The sequence below is a fragment of the Poeciliopsis prolifica genome, unplaced genomic scaffold (genome assembly GCF_027474105.1).
Source record: "Poeciliopsis prolifica strain line A6 unplaced genomic scaffold, Auburn_PproV2 SCAFFOLD025, whole genome shotgun sequence".
In the NCBI taxonomy this organism is placed as follows: Eukaryota; Metazoa; Chordata; class Actinopteri; order Cyprinodontiformes; family Poeciliidae; genus Poeciliopsis; species Poeciliopsis prolifica.
The window spans coordinates 2158283-2183248 of record NW_026562400.1 but is presented as its reverse complement, the minus strand read 5'-3'; the positions used below and the strand labels follow the sequence as shown (position 1 = coordinate 2183248).

General features: G+C 37.6%; 2 protein-coding genes across 5 annotated transcripts; one reads left to right on the top strand and one right to left on the bottom strand.

The window, feature by feature from the left end:
* The first annotated feature begins 30 nt into the window (after positions 1 to 30).
* Positions 31 to 3361, top strand: scnm1 (sodium channel modifier 1). 2 transcript variants are annotated; one of them, XM_055047050.1, is made up of 10 exons: positions 31 to 88; positions 271 to 339; positions 497 to 567; positions 648 to 736; positions 1411 to 1505; positions 2244 to 2344; positions 2434 to 2567; positions 2655 to 2751; positions 2864 to 2976; positions 3210 to 3361. In XM_055047050.1, exons 2-10 carry the CDS (start codon positions 289 to 291, stop codon positions 3359 to 3361), a joined length of 903 nt encoding a protein of 300 aa, XP_054903025.1. In that variant the 5' UTR covers positions 31 to 88; positions 271 to 288. The 2 variants fall into 2 exon arrangements, with proteins under 2 accessions (XP_054903025.1, XP_054903024.1); XM_055047049.1 differs by lacking the exon at positions 31 to 88 and having other exon boundaries at positions 207 to 339.
* tmod4 (tropomodulin 4 (muscle)) lies at positions 3340 to 23634 on the bottom strand. Of its 3 annotated transcripts, none has more exons than XM_055047048.1 (10): positions 23507 to 23634; positions 18793 to 18954; positions 17672 to 17828; positions 16970 to 17089; positions 14916 to 15008; positions 14674 to 14804; positions 14359 to 14466; positions 13949 to 14092; positions 13701 to 13845; positions 3340 to 3411 (listed from the first exon to the last, which is right to left on the bottom strand). In XM_055047048.1, the coding sequence occupies exons 2-10, from the start codon at positions 18892 to 18894 to the stop codon at positions 3389 to 3391; spliced, it is 1023 nt and encodes a 340-aa protein (XP_054903023.1). In that variant the 5' UTR covers positions 18895 to 18954; positions 23507 to 23634; the 3' UTR covers positions 3340 to 3388. The 3 variants fall into 3 exon arrangements, with proteins under 3 accessions (XP_054903023.1, XP_054903021.1, XP_054903022.1); XM_055047046.1 differs by lacking the exon at positions 3340 to 3411 and adding an exon at positions 12565 to 12782; XM_055047047.1 differs by lacking the exons at positions 3340 to 3411; positions 23507 to 23634 and adding exons at positions 12565 to 12782; positions 22812 to 22938.
* Between the last annotated feature and the right edge of the window lie 1332 nt (positions 23635 to 24966).

Below are 24966 nucleotides of genomic sequence, written 5' to 3'. Positions count from 1 at the left end.
AAGTCAGTTGGAAAAAGTCGCAATGTTTGGAGTTCGTATATGCGTTGATTAAGAACAACCACACATCTAATACTAATAGTTAAAGCAGGTACTGAATAATATTTGCGTTTCTGTTTCTTAGCTGCAAATTGGAATTTAAAATAGTGATGTTTTGTAATTAAACGTTACTCAAATGTTAGTAGCTTTTTCCCCATTTGACTGTTTTTTTACGAACGCATCATGCTATCGGAAGTAGCTTATTAGCTAATCTGTTTTGAAACCTGTTTTTAGACCACTGCTCTATTTATAATGTCGTTTAAAAGAGAAGGAGATGATAAAAGTCAGCTCAATATCCTGAAGGTAACAACTCATTTAACACAATTTCCCTTGTGGTAAAAATATAATGCAACTGACGTAAAATGTTAAAGTTAGCATCCTTTTACTGACCTCAACGTTTCGATTGTATGACGAGCAGTTTAAAATATTTGATTTCCCAATTTATTAAAACGTTTTCCAGAAACGTCGTGTGGCAGACCTTTTGTCTAATTTTATTCCGGAAGATGAAGCGGCTCTGATGAAAAATGGGAGGTAAGTTATGCCTTAAAACGCGTTTGTAACTGCAATCTAGTGGATTTAAATTGGAATTATAACAGCTGTCTGATTTCTAGATACACTTGTCTTGTATGTTCCTACCGTCCCGTGTTTGATACGGTAGACATGCTGACAGTCCACAGGCAAGGAAAGAAGCATCTCGAAGGTGAGTATTCCCAAACTAAAATTCACTTCAGGGAACAATTATTTAATTCCTTTTCGAAAACAGGTTTGATATTATTATTATTATTATTATTATTATTATTTATTATTATTATTATTATTTACGAGTAGCATGTTAACTTGCCAAATTTGTATGCTGTGGGCTAATAAAAATAATCTAAATTTCATGTTTTTAATTTCTATCGTGCAAAACCTCAGCACAGTAAAATTGTGCAACATCTTGTATGTTTATATTGCAAAGGCTTTCTTTTATATCAGTGGTCCTATTGGTACTTTACATGAGCCAGTCAGCCGTCAAGAAATGATTCCTTTGATACCTAGAAATTTTGTCCATAAAGGTTATAAACAGAGTCAGTATCAATCTCTCAACAGGAACAAGTCCAATTTTAAAGGAACATTATGATTAAATACACATTTAACTGAAACTCTACAACATTATTGTAACATGAAAAAATACCTTCATATGGCATTTTAATTGTCAATGATAGTCAAGATAAATTTTGACTTATTTAATCAGAAAACAGTTTATTAAACCTTATTGAAAAGCATTTTTTTTTATTTTAGTTATACCGATACGAATAGTAAATGACAACTTTCATGTTTCAATTTTATTGATTTGTTAGAAAGCTGCGTTCTTTTTTCCTGGTGCGTTTTCAGGATTGAAAGCGTTTTATGGCAAGAAAGCAAAGCTGAAGAATGAAATTTCGAAAATACATCATGAAAACTATATCCAGTCTGAAGAAAAACAACAGGTTGGTGGTTTTCTCCATGTTCACGCTGTTCTGTGTTCACCACTCGGCCAAAACATTTTAACACTGTTTGAATCCTCCTTTAACAGTCAGAGCCTCGTGGGGTTACCTGGGGACCTTTGGTTAATGATTCTTGTGAATGCTCTTTAACAGTTTGTGAAGGATAATTAATCTACCTGAATGCAACAATTTAAGTTTTCCAAAAAGAATCACGCTCTAAAACTTAACTTTGAAACTTTGACATTTTTATAGCTTTTTCAACATTTCTCTCAGTGTTGTTTTTGCATCACAAGCATACCGTTGCTAAAAAACAAACATACAACTATAAATTACATTGTTAAAATGATCATAATAATAGGCAAATATTTTCATTTATGTCATTCAGTCCAGGCTTAGCAGTTAAACTCCAAGGAATTATTTTTGAATATAATTACCGCGGTACATATGAAGATGTGTGGGAAATCTGTAGGCAGTAGTCAGATTTCCCAGAGGGCAAATGAATCATCATCAAAAACAACATGAGCTCATGTTGACTAACACTTTTAAATCATGTTGTTTTGTGTGAAATGTGATACATGGTGTCTCCGGGAATGTCTTCTGACTGACAAATTGAACCCTTCAGTTTGGTGCCTGAATGTTGCATGCTAGCAGATTATTTACTGGGATGGTTGCTTCAGTGAGCTCATAGCAGCATTTGAGAGAGAATGTAATTTAATAAAAAGAGTTGTGTTGTGCTTTCAGGAACCCTCCAGTTCAGCACCTTTACTGGCACAAACACGGAAGCTCACCCATCATGCTTTACTAAAGACTATCCCCTATAACAGCTGCCACAGAAAAACTAGGTGTGTCTCTGTGATGTGCAGTACCCTTTCATTTTATTCATGCAATGAATAGCTCAAATTAAACTATAGCTTCTGTCATTCTTTCCAAGTACAAAACCTCAAAGAAGACCTATGAGTACTGGCTCAGGTACCATTGGAAACCTACACAGCAAATCTCCATCTGCATCCTGTAAAACTGAAGTTTTAGAAATATCAGCAACCAGCAATGATGACGCTAACACAAGTAAAGACTCTTACTGGAAATTAATGTGCTAATTTTGTTTCATTTATGAAGTTATTAAATTTTTTGATGATGAATTGTCATCAACAGTAGTCAAAACAGAAGACCTGGCTGCATTAACACAAGCTGCAGAACCTCTAACGGCACAGAGGAGAAAGGAAATGGAGCACTATCTCAAACTGAAAAGGTGAAAAATAGTTTTTCTTATTTCTGCTTATTGTTGGAACTGAAGCAAAGCAGCAAAGTGATTGAAATTGATTTCATTATGTGTTGTTTCTTGTTTGTTTGTTTTTTTTAAGTGATGGGTGGGTGCAAGATCGTAACGGCCAGTGGGTCAAAGACGAGAATGTAGAGTTTGACTCAGATGAGGAAGAACCTGCACCGCTTGTTCCCTTATCTACAACAAAGAGCTGTGAGGGGCCTCTTATTGTGGTACACTTGAGCAACAATTCTGTTTCGAAGAACCAGAACCCCTGTCCATGAGGACTTTGAGAAACTAACTAAACAATTTTCTAGTCTTTCATCAGAGTGTGTTTCTTTTCTTTTCTGATTCTGTAATGTCCTTTTTTTACATCCACTACAGTGGCATGTTTAAGCAACTATGATGTCTTTGATTCATTATGACTGCAGTGTCTTGCTTTACAGGGTGTTGCAACTCTCCAGCACCGCCTGCATGTCAACATACATATTTTGTGCTCCTGGTTCAAATTAATTTGGGACGATTCGTTCATCTCTTTCACACCCCTGATAGAGGAAGCTGTCACATCGCTGTCATCAGAGATCGTTTCAGGCTCTGAAGGGCTTAAGTGTTTCTCCTGTTTGCTTCATCTCAGTCTCTGTTGGCGAACTGTAAAGCAAAGAGATCTTACAGTCACATTTTTTGTTAGTTCCTTTTTTTTTTTTTTACATTTGCATAACAAAAAGGATGTATAAAAGCTGAAATATATGTAAATGTCCCTTTACATGATCCATAACAACCAGAAACTTATGGATTTACTCTAGGTGGTTATTTGATCACTTCTATCAACATAATTGCTACAGTTTAAGTAATTGGATTTTCTGGTATGGACTCAGCATTTACTTCTTTTAGGTTTAAGGTCAGGGACCAAAGGCTAAACGTTAGACTGCTTTATTCATTTGCTTATTTAATCCCCTGCAAAACAAAAGATTGAGAAGCAGCAGTGTCTCGCAATATTTTAATAGGGATTTTGTGAATCCATCCATAACGAAAGGCTTAAAATCAGCATACTCACAAGAGTTTTTGTTTAAAGGTGACTGGACACAGTGATTCACCGTTTCAACTAGAGCGACCGGCTTAGCGTTCTTTTTCTTTAAAACCGGACAATTAATCACAATGTGGCCTTTCTTTTTACAATAAAAACATGTAACATTAGCCTTCAGGTCCCCCTCATGAACCGACTTACTCCCAACACTAAGCGCAGCAGGAAGATCTGAGTCTACAACTGAAGCAGGTTTCGTCCCCTCCTTCCCGTTACTCTCAGATCTGTCAAACTTATTAAAGACATGTGCTCGCTCAAAGTTATTTTTATGCGTTAACATATACTCATCAACGAGCACTGCAGCTTGTGACACATCAGAGACTTTATTTTCATTCAAGTAGGTGGTAACTTTCTCTGGCAAGCCATTCTTAAAATCCTCCATTAGAATGAGTTGCTTAAGTTGCGCAAAATCCTCAAACTTTTTAGCAGCGCACCAGCGATCAAAGAGAATTTCTTTATCTCTAATAAAATCAACATACGTTGGATTATATTGTTTCCTCAGCCTGCGGAATTTTTGGCGATATGCCTCAGGCACCAATTTATATGCTCGCAAAATAGCACTTTTAACTTTATCAAAATCCAGGCTATCAGCCACAGACAGAGGCATATGCCTCCTGTGCTTTACCCGTTAATGCACACTGCAACAACAAAGTCCACACATCTTTAGGCCATTTAAGTTTTAATGCCACTCTCTCAAACAATGTGAAGTATTTATCAACATCCCGCTCATTAAATGGGGGAACCAGGCGAACATTCTTACTCACATCAAAATCATTCGATCGCGATTGCAAAGACCCAGCACCCAGCTCAAGTTCTTTCAAACGCAGCTCAGCATGTATTTCCAATTTCCGCTGCTCCAGATACAGCTCCTTTTCACGCAAAGCAAGCCGTCCTAATTCAACCTCAAGCTCCTTCAAACGAACTGGATCTTCTGACAAAGTTTCCGCCGGAAACTCAGCAGAACTCTTTGATAAACTCGCATCATGAAAAATCCCAATCTGAACCAGTGCCGCTAATAAGCCAGCTTCAACTTTATCTCGATTAGCACGTTTATTTACCGTAACTTCAAAATGATCGGCGACTAACAGCAAGTGCTCCTTTGTGCATCTACCTAAGGCCTCCAAAGTGGGATTTGCAACAAAATCTCCTAGGTCAAACTCCATGCTTAGACCACCAAATCACCACACTCTCCACCAAAAGCCCAAGCACAGAAAAAAAAAACCGAGAGCACCACGCCCCAATCTCCTAATTAAATCACGGCAACGCACTACACCCGGTCCAACCTGCACTGCAAACCAACATAATCACCAATTGACCACAAACCATACCAAAACTCATTGACGAAGATAATCGTTTTGACGAGCCCCCATAAATATGTTATGTCCACCAGGACGCCATATTTAAAAGGACACGTAGACAAAGGATTTAAGAAAAAATGCCTTTATTTATATATATAGTTTTAAACTCTCTTTAGGCTTCCTTTTTCCCCCTCTACATCCATTTCCTGCAAAGGAAGGGAAAAACCCTTTTTCCCGTGTCCCAAAAAAATAAACTAAAAAAAAAACAAAAGAGAAAAAAGTTCAACAGAAAGGTGGACCTGGTGAGCCGGTCCAAAGAAACAAAAAGGCACAGCAGGGGGCCAACCCTATACAGGGCCGTCGAAGCCCCTGCTAATACTTGACTAAAAAAGAAAATAGAGAAAAATAACCTATTAACACAGAATGACCGAAAACAGGACAACCGGTCTCACCAGGCCATAATGATTACCAGAACGAGGAAACGAACCAGATGACAAACAAAAAAAATCCCCATGGTAGGCAGGAGACGTCAGCTGGATCCACAGGCAGCCAAAGTCAGCAACGTCTGGTCAGGACGCATCCCTCTGGGAAGGGAGTGAGTGAGCGGAAGAGCGGCTGGACGGGCCAACCTATCACAACCCAACCTATTTATAGGCTGTCCACGCCCCCACCAATTAACCAAATCAAATTAATTACAAAAAGAATAAATTCTACATTAAAGTATATAAACACAAAATCACTCAACTTAACCCAATACAACATTAATTAAGAAAAATAAAAATAATTGCAAAGTGCCCAAAGAACATAACACATCTAAAAGAGATTAGAGTGCAAACTACCAGGGTGCACCCAATAGATTTAAATTTGATATTTAGCACTTGGCCAAGTATTGTTGTTTTTATGTTATGTATTTTATTGTGTGTAATTTTATTTTCTTAATTGTATGTCTTGTCCACTTGTGAGTTTATGATTCATGTTACTAAAGCTATTTTTTTTTTTAAATTCACTCAACTGTGTATGTGTGTCATTTAAAACACCCATCGTGCTCCGACAGCCAACCTATTGGCCCATCTACCTAAAATATATTGTACCCTTCTCAACTGTGTTACAGAGACTGATGCCCAGCTCATTGACTTTCACCGTTAATCTGTTCCAGGCACCACAGATATTCTTTCTTCATGGTTGTTTATCCTGTTTAATAACACACACAAGTTTGGAGCTAAATATTCCAAACTAGTCAAATATTTGCCTTGTTTGCCAAATACTTAGCTCCAGGGGTTAAAGCCTGACCACCAGGCTCTCGCCAACGTGCCCCCCCTCCAGGCCTGGCTCCAGAGTGGGGCCCCGTAGACCAGCGTCCAGGAGAGGGAACGCTTGTTTCCATTGATGGTACTCATCATAAGGGGTCTTTGGGCTGCTCTTGGTCTGGTTCCTCACCTAGGACCTGTCTGCATTGGGTGACCAGAGGCATGAAGCCCCTGACAGCTCCTAGGATCACAGGGACACTCAAACCCTTCCACCACGATAAGGTGGCAGCCCACGGAAGGGATGTGTATGTGTGTGCATGTTATGTGCATATGTGTGTATGCATTTATGTATGCATATGTGTGTATGTATATTAAGTAACTTATTTATTATTTAAGAAAGAGAGAGAATGAGAGAGAGAAGAAGAAAGAGTTGTATTGTTTTGATTTTTTTTTCTGCAGTTTTTTCTTAGCAGTAATTGATCAGGAGATCTGGAGGAGAGCTGTGACAGACTGGCGACCTGTCCAGGGTGTACCCCGCCTCTCGCTCGAAACGCAGCTGGAGATAGGCACTAGCACCTCCCGACCCCGTTAGGGAGAAGGGTGCTCAGAAAATGGATGGATGGACGGATCTGGAGGAGAGAGAAGGGACTGACATGCAGCAGATCACCCAAGACTTGGAATTGTACCCAGGATAACTGAGTTGAGATGTACAGCCTCTGTAGATGGTGCGCACGCTGTGGTTCCTCTCTTTTATACCAGTAGACAACACATGAGGGCGACATAGAGGAAGCAGCCACCGTTGGGGAAGGAAGAGTCTTAGATTTAGTGCTGATGCCACAAGACTTAAGGGATATTTTTAAGCAATTCTTTCTGTTTTTTGAACTCTTCTGGGGGCGATTTAGATTGACCAATTGACCTAACCGGCATGTTTTTGGGGATGTGGGGGGAACCAGAGCACCTGGAGAAAACCCACGCAAGCACAGGGAGAACATGCAAACTCCACACAGGAAAGATCTGACAGATCCTCTCTGTGAAGCTGCAGTGCTAGTCACTACATCACTGTGCTGCCCACTTTTTTTATGTTTCAAATTCATCTCAACGTTTGATTGGGTTATGAAGGGATCTTTTTCTAGTTGGTTGATAGGGGAAAAAACTTGTCTTTGTAAATTTTGGGGGGCAATTTAGATTGACCAATTGACCTAACTGGCATGTTTTTGGGGTTGTGGGGGAAACCAGAGCACCTGGAGAAAACCCACGCAAGCACAGGGAGAAACATGCAAACTCCACACAGGAAAGATCTGACAGATCCTCTCTGTGAAGCTGCAGTGCTAGTCACTACATCACTGTGCTGCCCACTTTTTTTATGTTTCAAATTCATCTCAACGTTTAATTGGGTTATGAAGGGATCTTTTTCTAGTTGGTTGATAGGGGAAAAAATCTTGCCTTTGTAAATTTTGGGGGGCAATTTAGATTGACCAATTAACCTAAGGGGCATGTTTTTGGGGTTGTGGGGGAAACCAGAGCACCTGGAGAAAACCCACGCAAGCACAGGGAGAACATGCAAACTCCACACAGGAAAGATCTGACAGATCGTCTCTGTGAAGCTGCAGTGCTAGTCACTACATCACTGTGCTGCCCACTTTTTTTAGGCTTCAAATTCGTCTCAACGTTTGATTGGGTTATGAAGGGATCTTTTTGTAGTTGGTTAATAAGGGGAAAATTTTGTAAATTTTGTCATGACGGAGCGTCACATGGCACGATGGTTAAAGAGAAAAATTCTTGATTTTTGTTCACTCTTTTCCTTCCTTTTTCTGTTTCTTCAAACTGAGAGTCTTGCGTACTTTTTTCCAAAAAGAAAGTTTTGTTTTTTTCCTTTTACCATCCTGCATGGATTTTGGATCTGTGTTGTCCAAATTCTCCTGGATGGTTTCTACAGCACACTGCATCTTTTCCATAGATCCCGAATCCGTGGAACCACCTGACGCGGTTTCTTTTGAGAAAACCTCCGCAGAAGAAATCTCTTGGTGTAAAACTTCCACCTGGTCAGGTTGCCTTTCAGAATCTTTCTCTTGCAAATCTGTGAACTCCTGTGGTGTTTTGTTTGACATCTTCCTTCTCATCTCTCAGAGAGTTGGCAAGCTGTACATCCTCATTTGGTCTTTCCAAATGAATATCTCTCTCACAACTTACTTGCTGATATTTTTCTGCTTGTTGTTTCACTGCAGTAACATCGGTTTCATATCTACTATTCAGCTCCTGGTATAATACTTTCACCTCCTCTAACTCAGTCTGCGCATTCCTTTCCTTCTCTTGCAGGATTTTCATTTCTTCTGCCATGGTTTCTTGGAGGGTGGCATTCATGGCTTTCATGTTGTTGAGAAGCACCACGTCTTCCAAATGAGCTGTTTTCTCCTGAGTTATTTGCATCTTAAGATTTTGCACTTGCTGTTGAAGTGAAGAATGGCTTGTTTCATACTGGCTTATATTGCATTTTAAATCTTTTGCCATCTGGTTGAATTTCTGCTGCAGAGACCGGAACTCTTCTGACATTCTTTTATAGAGATTATTTTGCTCTGCTCTGAGATTGTTGATTTCCTCCAGGTCCTTCTTCTCTCTCTCCGAACTGGCTGCTCTCTCATGCTCAACCTCCATCTCATATGTTTTCACTAGGGCTTCAAGTCCAGAGACATCTCTTTCATATTTCCCATTGAGTTCTTCATATACACATTTGGCCTGGTCCAATTCTGCCTGCAGACTGTTTTCCCTGCTTTGCAGAAATGCGATCTCTTTTGACGTTGATTCATAGAGATTATCTTGCTCAGCTCTGAGATTGTTGATTTCCTCCAGGTCCTTCTTCTCTCTTTCTGAACTGGCTGCTCTTTCACTATCCAGCTCTGTCTCATATGTTTTCAATTGGGCTTCAAGTCCAGAGACATCTCTTTCATATTTCCCATTGAGTTCTTCATATGCATATTTGGCCTGGTCCAATTCTGCCTGCAGACTTTTTTTGCTGCTTTGCAGAAATGCGATCTCTTTTGACATTGATTCATACAGATTATCTTGCTCAGCTCTGAGATTGTTGATTTCCTCCAGGTCCTTCTTCTCTCTTTCTGAACTGGCTGCTCTTCACTATCTAGCTCTGTCTCATATGTTTTCAATTGGGCTTCAAGTCCAGAGACATCTCTTTCATATTTCCCATTGAGTTCTTCATATGCATATTTGGCCTGGTCCAATTCTGCCTGCAGACTTCTTTTGCTGGTTTGCAGAAATGCGATCTCTTTTGACATTGATTCATACAGATTATCTTGCTCAGCTCTGAGATTGTTGATTTCCTCCAGGTCCTTCTTCTCTCTTTCTGAACTGGCTGCTCTCTCACTATCTAGCTCTGTCTCATATGTTTTCAATTGGGCTTCAAGTCCAGAGACATCTCTTTCATATTTCCCATTGAGTTCTTCATATGCATATTTGGCCTGGTCCAATTCTGCCTGCAGACTTTTTTTGCTGGTTTGCAGAAATGCGATCTCTTGGGAAAAATTTTGACACATGTTGTCCTTTTCAGCTCTTAGATTTTCAAGCAGCTGTTCTACTTCACTGACTCTTGCTTCACAAAACTTTTCCACCTGGGCCTCCTGCTGCCTCACCATGGCAACTTCGTCTTCATACTTAGAGCAAAGCTCCTTGTAGGAAGTCTGGAGTTTATCAAGGTCTTCTTGGAGGGCTTTCCCTTTCTCTTTCTCAGCCTGTATTTCTGATGTAAATGCTTCCTGGCTCAGGAGATGGGCCGTCTTCAATTCTACATAGTCTTGTTGCAGCAACTTCTTCTTCTTACATTTCACGTCGTTGTGGACCTTGGAAGCAAGGATCGCAGTGCTGATGACTCCTGGATCACTAAGCTTCTCAATTCTCTCGAGTTCCCTCTTTAACTCTTTCTCCTTGTTGATAAACACTTCTTTGAGAGCTTTCTGTCTTTTTAACTGGACTTTCGTTTCTTCCAGCTCTGCTTCCAGGTGGGCCAGTCTTTGGTTCTCTTCAAACCTTTGGGCTCTCTCCATTTCTATAATAGAGCCCAGCCTTTGGATTTCCCGTGTAAGACATTCGGGTGCACAGGTGGGAACCTTCCTTGGAAATTTGGCTGGATTCCCCTTCTCATCTGGGGTCCCGTCTTTCCATTGTAGTATCTTGGGTTTTGATGAGACATTTTCCCTTAAATGCGTTCGCTAAAATCAATCGATTTCTAAATTACCTGTACGGTCAATTTGAAAGAGCTTTGTGTATGTCTGAACAAGTCAGTGATATACCAAGCAATGAAAAATATGCTGAATTCTGTTCTACATATATGTCTAGTTGATGACATCAGACAGACTGCCTCACTGTGACATCAAGAATCTTCTGCTGGTGGAGTTACATCATCTCACCAGCAAATATCATGCTTTAGTTTCTTGTTTATTTTCAAAATAGTCTAATTCACTTGTTTTTTTATATATGATCATTTCTTTTGAACTTTTTTTCAATATCTATTTATTAGAAAGTTCATTTTGCTTATTTAGTCAAACATTTATTTTCTTGTTCTTGTGTCAAACATTGGAAAAAGAGAGTTGGAAAGAAAATGTGTAATAAAAAGATGAGGTCTGGAAAGTTTGTATCTTTTATCAAACATTTATTGTTTTTCTTGTACTTTTGTTCTGTATATACATATTTTGTGGACCAAAACCTTGTGGTATGAAATAAAGTCACAAGAACCACGAAGAAAATACCTTGTGCAAATGTTTGCACAAGGTAAATTCCAAAAAAACATTTAACATTTCTGTTATGTTTCTTTGATACGTATTTCTTTCATCTAATTTTACTTTGGGTGTTTACAGCAAAATACCTGTTAGGCTTCTTCCTAACAGGTATCAAGTCACATTAACTTTACAAGTCCACTCATGCATTAAGAATGTCGGTTCTGTTTAGCAATAACTGCTGTTCTGTCACTGAACCTCCAAGCCTTTTTATGGTTTAAAAACTACAGAACATGCAGCATTTCCCTGCTTCTGTTAAACTCTGTGGTTTTCCAAATACACAAATGTTTTTCCACTTCACTTGCTGGAAGTGATTGAACAGTAACACGGTGACCTCTACGAGAAGTAATAGTATTTTACGCAGCTGTTATCATGTCTGTTATCAAAGTTCGAGGTCCAAGCAGCAGACATTTCATCTTTCACACTTTAGCTGATTTTCTAAAGGTTAATTCTCTAATACCTAATTGTATGGTTTGCATGAGTATTGGGGCTAAATTTGATTAGCTTAATGCATTTTAATTATTATTTTTTTCTTTGGGGTCAATATGTCTTAGTTTGATTCACTGTTCGTTTTCTTCCCCAATGATTGTCTTTATTAACACAAAAATGAACATTTATTAGAATCAGTAAAACATTTATTTTTATAATTTTTAGAAATACATCTATAGTTTTCCATGAGGATCATGCTACTCACAACAATATTGTGTCAAAATCATAAGCCAGATGTGGTCCCTCGTCTCAATTGTACAAAAACAAACAAAAAAAAGCGTTTTAAGGAAATAAAAAAGTAGTTGGTATAAGGATCTGACGTGGTTGAAATTCTCATAGGTTAGCAGCTGTTTCTGTTTGTAGACGTCTGGGTTCACAAAAGTGCAGCTCTCTTAAAGTCGGTTCTTATATTTGGAACAAGGTAACTCAAGCTGAGCAGACAAATTTCTGTTTTGCATCAGGGTCAAGAAAGGGAGGGCACAGGGTGTAAAAATAGCTCTGGTGTTTGGGAAAAGTAATTGGATCAGGAAAAAATTAAAATAATGAATTTAATGTGGTTCATTTGTAATTAAAATTTAGTATATTTTGAAGTTATATAATTTTGCCATGAAAAATACAAAAAATGTGATCCTAAGAAACATTTTGACTCTTATAAATAGATCGGCCATTAGTTGACCATAATTTTCATATGTGCAACTGTATGTAAAAGAAACAAAATTAAACGTGCCAGAGATGTAGAAAAAAAAAATAGTACAATATATATTTTTATTGAAAATATTTACAGTTTCCCTCCCCACAAAAGATTTAGTATGACAAAAGTGAAAAAAGTTTCCATGAATCAAATAAGTTTCTGTGATGGTGATGTTGGTGATGAACAAATTAATTCACAAAAAAGACACAGCACATTTGATCACATCATTTTATAATGAATTCAGCATTAAATGAAATGAAATGGTTAAGCAGGCAGGTTGGACATGGTTCAAATTAATTTGGGACGATTCGTTCATCTCTTTCACACCCCTGATAGAGGAAGCTGTCACATCGCTGTCATCAGAGATCGTTTCAGGCTCCGAAGGGCTTAAGTGTTTCTCCTGTTTGCTTCATCTCAGTCTCTGTTGGCGAACTGTAAAGCAAAGAGATCTTACAGTCACATTTTTTGTTAGTTCCTTTTTTTTTTTTTTTTTTTACATTTGCATAACAAAAAGGATGTATAAAAGCTGAAATATATGTAAATGTCCCTTTACATGATCCATAACAACCAGAAACTTATGGATTTACTCTAGGTGGTTATTTGATCACTTCTATCAACATAATTGCTACAGTTTAAGTAATTGGATTTTCTGGTATGGACTCAGCATTTACTTCTTTTAGGTTTAAGGTCAGGGACCAAAGGCTAAACGTTAGACTGCTTTATTCATTGCAAAACCATTTTTGATGTGTTTGGAATTGTAATACTAGTTGATTTTGCCACAACTTTATTTGTCTGGTATGTCAGATGAAAGAAAATTAATTCAAACTTCCAGCACACACCAAAGCTCATGCTACTGTGAACTGCAAATTACATAAATACCAGTTTCACGTTCAGGTTAGATGTTTGGACGAGCTTTTCAAGCCTAAAGACTTAGCTTTTTGAACCATATGGTGCTTTAATCTGTTTCAATACCAGAGCTATTGGCTCATTGCACAAGTTGAATGGAATACGAAATGACTTCCAACTTCAGTTCAATTAGCAGCTAATGGCTAATGTTCTGACAGGACAAAGATCCCAAATGGATCATAAACGATTTGAGGATATAGTAAAGGGCATAAACCTTAATCAGATAAAAATATATTAATAAAAGTTGTTTGTTGTATGATCATCCCAAATACTAGTTCAAATATATTATGAAAAGCCAAAAAATATTTTTCCAAACATGCAAGCCCAGAATGTGTATGTAAGCCACTTCCAAGTGTTCTTGTTTGCCTGAGTTGATCTATTTTTGATTACCAAAGCTAAACCTTAACAGTTCATGTTATTCTGAGCAGACTGTGCAGTACTCACTCATGTCATTGTTTCTTGTAATGGCCATGGCAGCTCTGGCACGGGGACCCTGCTGGTTGAAATGATAGCCAAACTTAAGAATGCTGGAGTTGTTTTCCAACATGGAGGCAATCTCCATCTCCACTCTGTCTCCCAGCTTCTGCCTCTGCATGAAAGAACGGGAATTGATTCATCATCTGTTTTTTTACTGATACTGATTAGCCCAATTAAATGCATTGCTTGAAGAAATAGTCACATCTGTTTCCTACCTGGTTGTCAATCTTCAGCTCCACCAGTGTGGCATTGTTAGCCATGGCTTTAATGATGGCCATCATGCCATCTGAAGTAATGAAATTGGACTCAATGTTAAGACTCTGCAAGCTGGTGTTCTCCTGTAGCATCTCAGCACATGCCTGGAAACAACAGCACACATAATATAATCACATGCTCTACGTTTGCATTATTTCTTTTGTTTGACAGATGAAAACTTTACAAAAAAACATTGATCTCTGAATAGTTTAGGGAAATATTTCCATTTTATTTATTCACCCAGAACTGCATAAAGTACATATCTTAGTAAGAAATATATCATACGAAAAATAAATGAAGTTATAAAACCAAACTCTTAACCTTTTTAGTTTTTTGCTGTTACTGTTAATAAAAACACAAACGTACTCACATAAGCCACAGGGTCATTGCTACGAGTTGCAGCAATGCTTAGAACCTCTACATGGGAGTTCTCCTTCATTGCGTCAAAGACCTCCTTTAGTGTTGGGATGGGAATGTCCTACAGGTCATAAGTTTAAATCATAGTCTTTATTTGAGCCAGCTTCAAATGACTATTTAATAGATTGTGTGTTGTGGCACATGGTGACATGATAAATGTTTGGCAAAAACAACTTGGAAAAAGTAGTTGCTTTTTGGGGGATGAACCAAAACATGAATTAAGTAGCAGACTTTTGTGATTCTTGCTGTAATGTGCCCCTGAAACTACCTTGATGTTGTTCAGGTTGACTTCAGTCAGAGAGCTGTCATTGTTGAGGATTCTTTCGAGGGTCTCCTCCACATTGGTGGGGTTTGGAGGCTCTTCAGGGAAGCTCTTGAATGGATCTGGTTGCACAACACCTGGATGCAGCAGGAAGACATAAGTGAGGCTAAAGAGATGCAAAGTGAAATGAATCTTGATTATACAGCACTATTCAACTAATCTGCCTTTCTAGAATGAGTATCACTCACTGTTGATGCCCTCTGTGTTGGCGATTGTGCCTGTGGTGCCCAGAGCATCGTAGTACTGCTTGTTGCTCATCAGTGTGTACATTCCCAGGATGGCTGCAAGGAGAGGAAAATTATCACTACACAGCTGGGTCATGGTCACTGCAGAGATATAAATATGTTTATATTTAAATCAAAGTACATCCCACAGCCTGCTTCACAGTCCATTTTCTTTTTCTAAAATCTGTGCTGTTACTGTCTCCAAAGATAAGTTTTTAAACACTGGTTTGTTGGTAAACCAGATTTTCTTTTGTTCTACTTTTGGATTCAAAACCTAAAGACTTCTGGGTTCTGTGTGTGTCATAATAAAATGTAAGCTTCTTTCCGTGGTTTTTCAGAAGCAAAAATACAGTTTTATTTCTACTGAGCTTAGTATGAACGTATTTATATTCACAATGAATATGTATATTCATTGTGAATATAAATGAATATTTATATTCACAATGAATATTTATATTCATTGTGAATGAGCACCATATAAATAAACTGAAATCAATTGAATCTTGTACCTGGCAACAATTTGCACGTTTGCAGCAAATATAACAACATATACAATAAATGCATCTAGTATAGGAAGAGAAAGAAATTTTTAAAAATAACAGTACTTCAGGACTCAAAGCAGTAATTTTCTTCATCTACTTAACAGTGAAGTGAAAGTAGACATATTTTATCCAAATTTTGCTGTTTCTTTGACTGCCTCTATTACAGTTTGTCACCAGCAGGAGGCAGACTTTTTTTTTTTTTTTTTTTTTTTTTTTGCTTGGTCTTGTAAACTGCCAGCACCCATCTGATGTAGGAGCCAACTGCTGTGACAGCACCCACCTCCCCACCCACCAGCCCCCTGAGAGGGGAACCATGGGAAGGGCCTGCGAGAAAAGAGAATCCAGGGGGACAGCTGCTAGTTAAGGGGGCAGGGATTTCTGGGAGTGAGATAGAGGTGTTTCTGGTCATTAACACCTGAACGTCATCCGGTTTGGCCCTGACAGTAACCCATGGTAGCTTAATGACTCACAGTAGACTATTGAACTAAAATATTTAAACTCAGATTAAATGTGTTTGTCAAAATCAGGACTAATTTTTAAATCCAACTTTTCTTCTTTACCTGCTCAGATTTTATGTTTTATATATTTTTTAATGTGTTTGCCCACACAAAGCCTGACAGGGTCTAACTGAGGTCTAATCCTGATTTGGATACTGTCCAGGGTCAAACACGCAGTTGTTGGACAAACACACTCCCTCGTTCTGCTTTCCCAGATGCCTGCTCATCTGACCGCACTGCCAAGGAGAGTGTGACTACTTGTTCGGCCTTCTTAATAAAGTTGACTCTCTTAATGATTCAGTTTCATCCACTGCAGACAGACCCAACTTCTCCAATTACCAGCCATTGCTTTGAAGCAGTGAAGCACGCCACATTCTGGAGCATAAACTGATGTTTAAGGATTCTGAGCTTCAGGAAACATGGAAAACTGTGGCTTTATCATTCAACACAGAGCCTTCACACATGTCTGCTTGGGGCAGATACAGTATCTTTGCTCTCACCGTCCCAACTTTCTCTCCACCCTTTCTTCAGTGGCCTGCAGCCAGGCTTATTTATGTTAGTGTTTGCTGAGCTCGGGGAATTGGAGCTTGCTGCATTACTGGCAGCATCTGTTTACTCGGGACAACTTTGCCATCTTGGTGTCGAGGGAAACAATTTGAAGCCAACAGCAGAGACAACAGCCCTGCATGATTGAACTATGTGGGTCACAGCGGCCGTTGTGAAAACAATGAGATCACACTATGCATTGTGGGCCATTATTATGGGTTAGATAGCAGCTGTCGGTGGGAAAATGAATGGGGAAAGACAAAATATGGCAGAGCAAAATAAACTTGTTTTTTTCTAAGATTTCTTGCTGCAAAACAGCATCTTAAATGATATCCTATGAAACCATTTACGATCTGAGGCACAGACAGTTTTCAGTCAAGGGAACATATTTAGATAATCTTAAGTTTTTAATCAGCACTGAAGGTTTTCTAACCTGCAATGTCGCACATCTCTGCATCTGTGGCATTTTTCAAAGCTTCTTCCAGCTCTGGCTCCAGGATCACCTGCTCGTGCATGGGAATCTCCTTTGGCTTTTTAGGCACAAAAGCCTTTCCTGGAGTACAGACAAAAAGAAAGTCAAACAGCATAACTGCAATATTCAAAGCAATTTAATATTTGTGTGTATCAACTCATTTTAAATGATGTTCTGCTGATTTATTTCTCTGTTTTGATGGATAATAGTTCTCATAAAAGTGCTTAAGAGCTATAAAGCACTACATTCTCATTTTTCTTATGTGAATTAATCTACACAACAGCACCTGGCAATACAAAAGTACTTGTTTTATTCCTAGTTTCTATTTAATAAATCTAATAAACTTCATCTGAAGCACACTCTCTTGCAGATCTTTTAGGTCTTAACATGCTGGACTGCAGCTGCTTCATGAATGTGGCCTCAAAAGTCAGTCAGCTGCAAAATCCCACACAGGTCTGAAACCAAGAGCACTGAACTTTGGAGCAGGTTAATCACAGACTGCGACACTGTAGAACTGATGGAAGGAGCAGGAAAAAGCCTTTTGACATTTACAAAATAGACCTGAGGAACTCCTTAAGTAGTGTCTTGTTTTCTCAAATGCAGATCTAAAAGACACAAACTTCATTTTCATTTTAAAGAGTTCAGAGGTTTTATTTCTCTGACCTTTCTTTTTTCCAGTGAAGGGCACCAGGTCCTCCCGGTCAGGGTGCTCCAGAGCCTGCTTCTCCAGGTGCTGCAGCAGGGCGTCACGGTCAAACGGCCCCGTCGGGCTCTTCTTGGTCTGGTCTCGTTGCCGCATGCCAGCTGGGAGCATGGCATTCTGGGAGAACACAAGATCAAAACAAAACAATGGCCATATGAAACATCTAAAAGATTCAGGAATTTGTTCTTTGAAGCCCTCAGAGGTTTGCTAAAGGATATTAGTGAACAATCAAAATCATGAACACCAAATAACACAGCAAGCAGATGGAATAGAATGGAAAATTTGCTAAAAGTCATGCAGGTGCTGCAGCAGACAGACTGACAATTTGGATCTCATGAGATTCATAGATGCAAAGTGCTTTATGGAGGTAAACACTGTGCATTACCCGGAAAACACATCCCAATCTAAAAAATCAGTGATAGCAGGGATATTTTTATTTCAGATACCTTTTTAGTCTATCACATAAAAACACAGCGCACACATTAACATTTGTTAAAATGTGAAATGGTTCAAAGGAAATGAACACACTAAGGTGCTCCAAAAGTGAAACAATGCCTTGATGCTTGGCATCATTTTAATCTTTGTGATGGTGCAAAGAAAGATTTTACATAAAATCAAGAAAAATGATGGACAATCCTGAGCATCCTCTTCATGAGGCTGTCATAGAGTTTCTTCAGTCTGAGGTTTCTTCAAATTTGTTGTAATACAGAATGCTACAGGAGACATTTCCTGTCCACATCCTTCACCATCTACAATTACTCTTTAATTAAATGAGTTTCAACAGTATTTATTTTTTCAATTTGAATTTGAATTGAGCTTGCTGCATAAAATTCTGATAAAAATGCATTTAGCACAGTTTATACACAAAATATTAAATTGGGTTTGTAGATTTTGATGCATGTTGGAGTCACAAGAAGGCAAAATTAAATGACAACATCAAAATTTGGCAAAATTATGAATCTACTGATGACACGATTTAAGAAAAACCTATGACAGGTTTGAATAAGGCCATCAATCCGCAGTGGCCCAGAGATCAGAGATCAAAGCTGAGCGCTTGGCAGGTTTTATTGTCACTCCATACCTCAGGGTCCATCTCCTGCAGTTCATACTCCAGCTGCTCCAGCTCTTCAGCACTGAGGCCTTTGAGGATGGCGTCCTCATCGATGTTCCTCGGGTCCGACATGGCTCACATACAATCACAGTCACTCATACACACCGCTGCACACCTCTGGATTTGAGGGCACTGTGATGATAGAAAAGAAACAATTCAATACATTTTTTAAGCATATGCTTAGAAATGTTAAATAAAGTAAAAATACATGCATTTCCAATCGTCAAATCAAACAGTTGAGAGAAGCTTCATCTTAAAATATCTAAAAGGTGATTAACCACAGACTGATGTCCTGCATAAGTGAAACATATGAGACACACAGAGCAAGGTCCTTGTAACATTAAACCCTTTGCTCACCACACAGCAACTAAGAATAGCAGAACGTAGAGAGGACTGAAAAGAGCAATCCCTTATTTATCATTGACAAACACACGCTCATACAGAAGCAGGCCCACCCAAAACATATCTGCTAACACTAACGCAGGACGACTGTCATACCAACAAGAAGCAAGGGATTCATCCTACGTAAGAATTTTAAACAGAACAAACGTATCATGAGACATCAGAATTTGAGCAGCCAATGGTTTTATTTCTGGTCCAGGGATTTTCCCTACTATGACAAAAGAGGAAAATACTCTTGCTCCAGGTCAGAGAATAAGATTGAATAAAAAAGAATAAAATAATTTGCATAAAATATAATTAAAAGGAGTTCTTATACCAAATAAAGATAATTTCAGAACGTTTCAATGTTTTGCCTCTCTTGCTTTCTCCATGCTTTTGTTCTGGTTCATGTTATGAGACATGGATCAAGTTCAAAAATAATACTGAATTGGATTTTCTCTGTCAGATGAAATATATAAAGTGAGAAACTTCACCATCCAGGGAAAATTCAAGATAAAGCTGCTGCTCCTTTGTATTGACGCTTCCTTGATATCTCTTTTCCAACGTTTTCTGAATACATCACACCTTGAAGAGTCACCATCAGTGCCGACCCTAAAAGGAGCTGTGGCAATAGGGATCTCTGTTTCCCTCCATTGCCTGTTACTACAGAGAATTCATGACTAAACAAATAAAACTAAATTAATTTGAATGTAGAATTGTCATACCTTAGAAGAAGTACCTGTTGTTTCTGTAATATCACTAGATCAAGTTCAACAACAAATCACAGCAAAAGATCAAACAAACAATGGATACCAAGGGAAATGAAATATTCTAACATCTCAAGGCTCGGTCGCCCTGAAACATTGTAATGACTCTCTCCTTTTCTCAAAGTCAGAGACTTTATTAGAGGACACCAAGAGTTATACTTTAAGCACATCAGGTTTATGTTGTTTGTTGAAATAATGTCTTTAAATCGACAGCCAAGCCTAACATAATAAGCTACCATCCAAAAACAATCTTTTTTGGATTATCAGTTTATGCAGTCATAAACTGATAAATAATTTTTTTTAAAGAATAATCTGCAATGTTAAATTCATAATGTTATGAATTCCTCTATCTAAAACCAATCAGTGATGTTTTCCCAAGACAGCATCACCAGGACGCTAGTTTCAGGCCTCCTAAACAAGCAGGCATCCAGCAACTGACATAAACATGATGGAATCAGACCGCCTGATAAGACCTGTTAGTTTGTTCCTGTGCGGCTCACGAGCTCTGCTGGCTTCGCATCACCCCTGAGTGGCTCTAATGCGTAAAGCCAAGGACACAAACTCTGGATCGCACCTCAGGTCGAGGAAGATAGAGGAGATTTAAAGGATAAGAGGGAAAAGAGGGGATGCAGCTCAGGAGGCAATGTGGAGAACAACTCAACTGGGATTTACTTTCACCATGAACAAGTGGTTTTGATTTGTTTTTAAAACGCACAAATTAGCAAAGTCCCTGTTTGTTATGCTTGTATCTGACCTGAACGATCTCCAACATTTTCATCACGATAGAAACAGAATCATGTGTATTTCCAGCCTTGAAAATAATGTTTCAGCTATAAAACAATAAATCATGAACTAAAACATGTATAACAGCTTATGTATTTCCCCAAATGTTGACCTCTGAACTTTATGTGATGGAACACAGAGAAACCAGAGAACTCACTTTTAGTTATACCAATTTACTCCTTTTCTCAGAGGAAACAATCATGAAATGAAATATGAAAATATGACGGCTGAGTTAGTGCCCAAATGCATCGTAGGTCTCCTTTTATGAATCACCAGTTCATGCACAGAGAAACTAAATATATATCATTGAAAGAAAAAATAAAATGTATTTTAATGAACTGGTTTTATGAAGACTGATACAAATTGTTAAAAAAAAAAAGAACCTTGATTACACCCACTGCTCCTTTGAAAACTTGGTTACAAACTTTTTAACTTTGATTTTTCGTTTTATTTTTAATTGTATTTAATTAATTCAGTTATGGACAGAAGTTGAATTTGTAACCTATAAGTCTGGCTTAATCTTCTACATGAATTCAAAGTTTTATCATAGAAGTAGGGATTAAACGGCATAAACGAGTATAAACTTTTTTTTAAATTATTATTATTATTATTTCTTTAAAGAATTTAATAGAAAGTAACATTAAATGTTGCCCTTTGTTTTATTGCATCAGTCCACCTCAGTGGAAACAATTGATACAATAATAAATGTCCATCTGTCCCCAGCAGTCCCTGTAGAGTTTCTAGATGCAATCAAACAATCTATGATCCAAGCCATCTGATGGTTGTCACTTGTTCTGCCAGTTGGCTGATGACCTCATTTTCCAGTCAAAAGTCAAACTCCTGCATCTACAAAAGGCTCCTTTGAGGTGAAACTCAGCTGAATCTGAACTTGTGCAACATTTAACAATTAAAGATATGACATTTAGGAGTACAAAGTTGCACTAAAAAGGTATGTCCCATAGAGTTTCTGATTTTTATTAATAAGAAATTGGTATAAGGACTCCATATTCAGACTCCTGTGAAAAAGTAAAAAAAAAAAAAAAAAAAAAAATCAAAAATCATATTTTTCACAAGTAGGAGGAGCCTTACACAAGATGTCAGGCAATAAAGAGAAGAATCATCCACTCATATAATTCAGTTTGATTTTTATTTCTGACCCAGGTTTCTGGGAAAATGTGAGAAACTTTTATGGGAAAATTAACACATCATGCTCCGTTATAGAAAAATAATACAAATATTTACTTGCAGTGTCTCTACTCAAATAAAGAGTCTGAGTTCAAAACCTTTGTTAGACATGGTCCTGTTCAGACTTAAACATTAAAAAAATACTCTTAGTGTGAAACAAGAAAGATACAGATTATGATTGTTTCCCAGTTTGTATATTGTTACAAACTGTTTAGTACAAATTAGTTTTCAAAGATCTTCATTGACAGAAGATCTCTGTCCACTTTTAATAAAAGACTCATAGCTTCATCCTCGACAAAAGCTGTGTAATATTAAGATGCTGCTTCTCCTATTTCATTACCTCTCATCCTGCCAAAGAGAGAAAATTTTCAGGTAAATTGCTCTTAAAATTTTTGAGACATTAATTTTCTTAAGGCAGCTTGTTTATGCTCGCAAGTAAATCAGGACTCTTTGGCTGTGTGTTGATTCCTCTCAGTATGGGGGTTTCAACCTCCAACCATCTGGTGAAATCCTAAAAGCACAATCACAACTTTAGCCACAGCATCTGATTTCTCTGCTTTTATTTTGTTGTGATTTAATGCATATGTATGGCAGAGTTTCAAAGTCTTTCGTTCAAAGATACTTTGCATCTAAAAAAATAACATTTCATACATTAGGCAATGAAGCAGTAGGAGACATTTGCCTCTTGAGAAAAACTAAAACACTTGTGAGTAATTGGAGGTGGAGGTTATAAACACAAATCCTCTGAAATGATGAACACATTACTTTTCTATCAATAAAGCTTTCAGGTTTTAGTAACCAAACTCCTGTTTTGATTGCCTTTTAGATGTTAGATTTACTGTCCAGCTTTTTATAAGAGCAAAGCCAAAGTACCTTCAGCAAGCAGACCTTTGTAAAGATTTCTCGCTATGTGAGGGTCGTCTTCTCCACGCCTTACCGTCCGAGTGAAACATTCCAAATCAACCCTCAGATTAATTTTAGCCACACAAGTCAGCTACTTTCAGTCGTGTGAATCCTCCCCAGCGTGGGTTGCTACTTAAGGCTGTGTCAGAGTACCATCTGTACCTTGAAGAGCAACTTTTAAAAGTTTTATATGAGGAAAACATCCAAAAGACAATCTGTTCCAGGGAGAGAAATACAGATGTCAGCCATTAATGGAGGTTTACTGGATTTGATAAATAGGCAGAGAACAAACTTTGCCCTCTCTCCTTTAATCTGCGGCTTTCAGAAACAAATCTCCAAATCCTCTATGACGAATTAAAAACACAGTGTTGGGAAACGATGGGGTGATTTAACTCTTCCACGTACAATGCAGGCTGCCTCTACAGTAAACCACTATCCCAGGAAAATCCTCTGCACAGAAACTGAACTTTTTTCATCTTCAATTTAACATTTAACAGCAAAAATGTAAAACTTCTGAATAACATATTCAACAATTCCTTCAGTTTTACTCCAGTCTAGATGAATCAACTTGAGTCATTCCAATTGAAATAGAAATGAATGACTTTATGGGCCCCATGTAAGAAAGAAAAAGCAGCAGAGACGGAGGGAAGCAGCCTCCCACCTACCTTCACAGAAGCACAGGGCTGAAGCCCCTCAGCAGGACAGAAGTTGAAGTTAAAGCAAGTTCCCCCTCTGTTTTTCCTCCCCCCTCCCTTTCTTGTTTCACTCTCTCATGGGTAGCTACGCTGAGACGAGCTCCCTAGCAGCACTTTGAGAAGTCAGCATTATTCTGGCTGTGTGGCAGAGAACGGAGAGACAGAAACAAGTGGGACCTATTCATCAGCCTTTCAAATTGAAATAGTGACATCTGGTGGTTTGACTCCACATTGCATAATAATAATAATAATAATAATAATAATAATAATAATAATAATAATAATAATAATAATAATAATAACAATAATAATAAACTATTATAATATTTATTATTAATATTAATAATAATAATTTAGCATTATTATTATTAATAAACTATTAGAATATTTATTATTATTATTATTATTATTATTATTATTATTATTATTATTATTATTATTATTATTTGTATTAATATTGTTATATAGAGACATATTTTTCTTAACTACAACCTTTATTTTTTAAATATAAATTCCTTGTAAACTGTGACATCCTCTTAGAAGATGGGAGTTGTATGGTCTGATCTTCCTAATGATTAAAAATAAATTAATCTAAAAAAGATATTTCTTTTCAAATTGGTTATTATTTAAAATAATTTTGATTCACTGAAAATAAAGCAGCTGACATTTTTTATTTTATTGTTTTTTTTTTCTTAATTTATCCCTTTCATAATAACTCATGTTTAATATTTTATTACTACTACTACATCTATACACGCCAGGTTGAAGATGTAAATTTTGAACAAATTAATCAATTTACCTTCACCTGATTAATAAGAATAAAAGGGTAACAGGCCTACAGATATATTTATTTTACAATGCCTGCATAAAGATGGGCTAAATCTTTTTTTTTTTTTTTTCAAGATTGAAAAACTTAAAATAGTTTTGTTATGGGACAAAGAATGGCGGAAGGACACAAAGTAGTATTTAATAGCCTTGAATTTTAAAAATAGTATACATGATGTTAATTCAAAAGATGTGATTCTGCCGAATGTATTTAAATATTTTGCCAGTCAGTCTTTGTAATGTGTGAAAACACAGTGGAACAGCATTAATAAGAAGTAATTCTACACCAAGAGAAAACTAATGTAATATGAAATGCGTTGAAATAATTTGTGTGTGTGTGTGTGTGTGTGTGTGTGTGTGTGTGTGTGTGTGTGTGTGTGTGTGTGTGTGTGTGTGTGTGTGTGTGTGTGTATGCATGTATATATAAATAAAAAGCAATGATGAAGCAATACTGTCACTCCAGTATCATAGTGTGTCAAAGTTACATGATAATAAAATTAAAAAAAAAATATTTATTTGTTCAAAATAAAGAAAATAGATGATGTAGTAAAAATCCCAGAATGTGTCAGTACACACATTAATTACTGTAGAGGTTGTGGGATTCT

Coding starts and splice junctions, on each gene's coding strand:
- scnm1 (XM_055047050.1), top strand. CDS start 289: ATGTCGTTTAAAAGAGAAGGAGATGATAAAAGTCAGCTCAATATCCTG. Junction 737..1,410: donor AGGAAAGAAGCATCTCGAAG/GTGAGTATTCCC, acceptor GTGCGTTTTCAG/GATTGAAAGCGTTTTATGGC. Junction 2,977..3,209: donor CTTATCTACAACAAAGAGCT/GTGAGGGGCCTC, acceptor CTTGCTTTACAG/GGTGTTGCAACTCTCCAGCA.
- tmod4 (XM_055047048.1), bottom strand. CDS start 18,894: ATGTCGGACCCGAGGAACATCGATGAGGACGCCATCCTCAAAGGCCTC. Junction 14,805..14,915: donor CAACACAGAGGGCATCAACA/GTGAGTGATACT, acceptor TGCTGCATCCAG/GTGTTGTGCAACCAGATCCA. Junction 3,412..13,700: donor TACAAGAAACAATGACATGA/GTGAGTACTGCA, acceptor TTTGCTTTACAG/TTCGCCAACAGAGACTGAGA.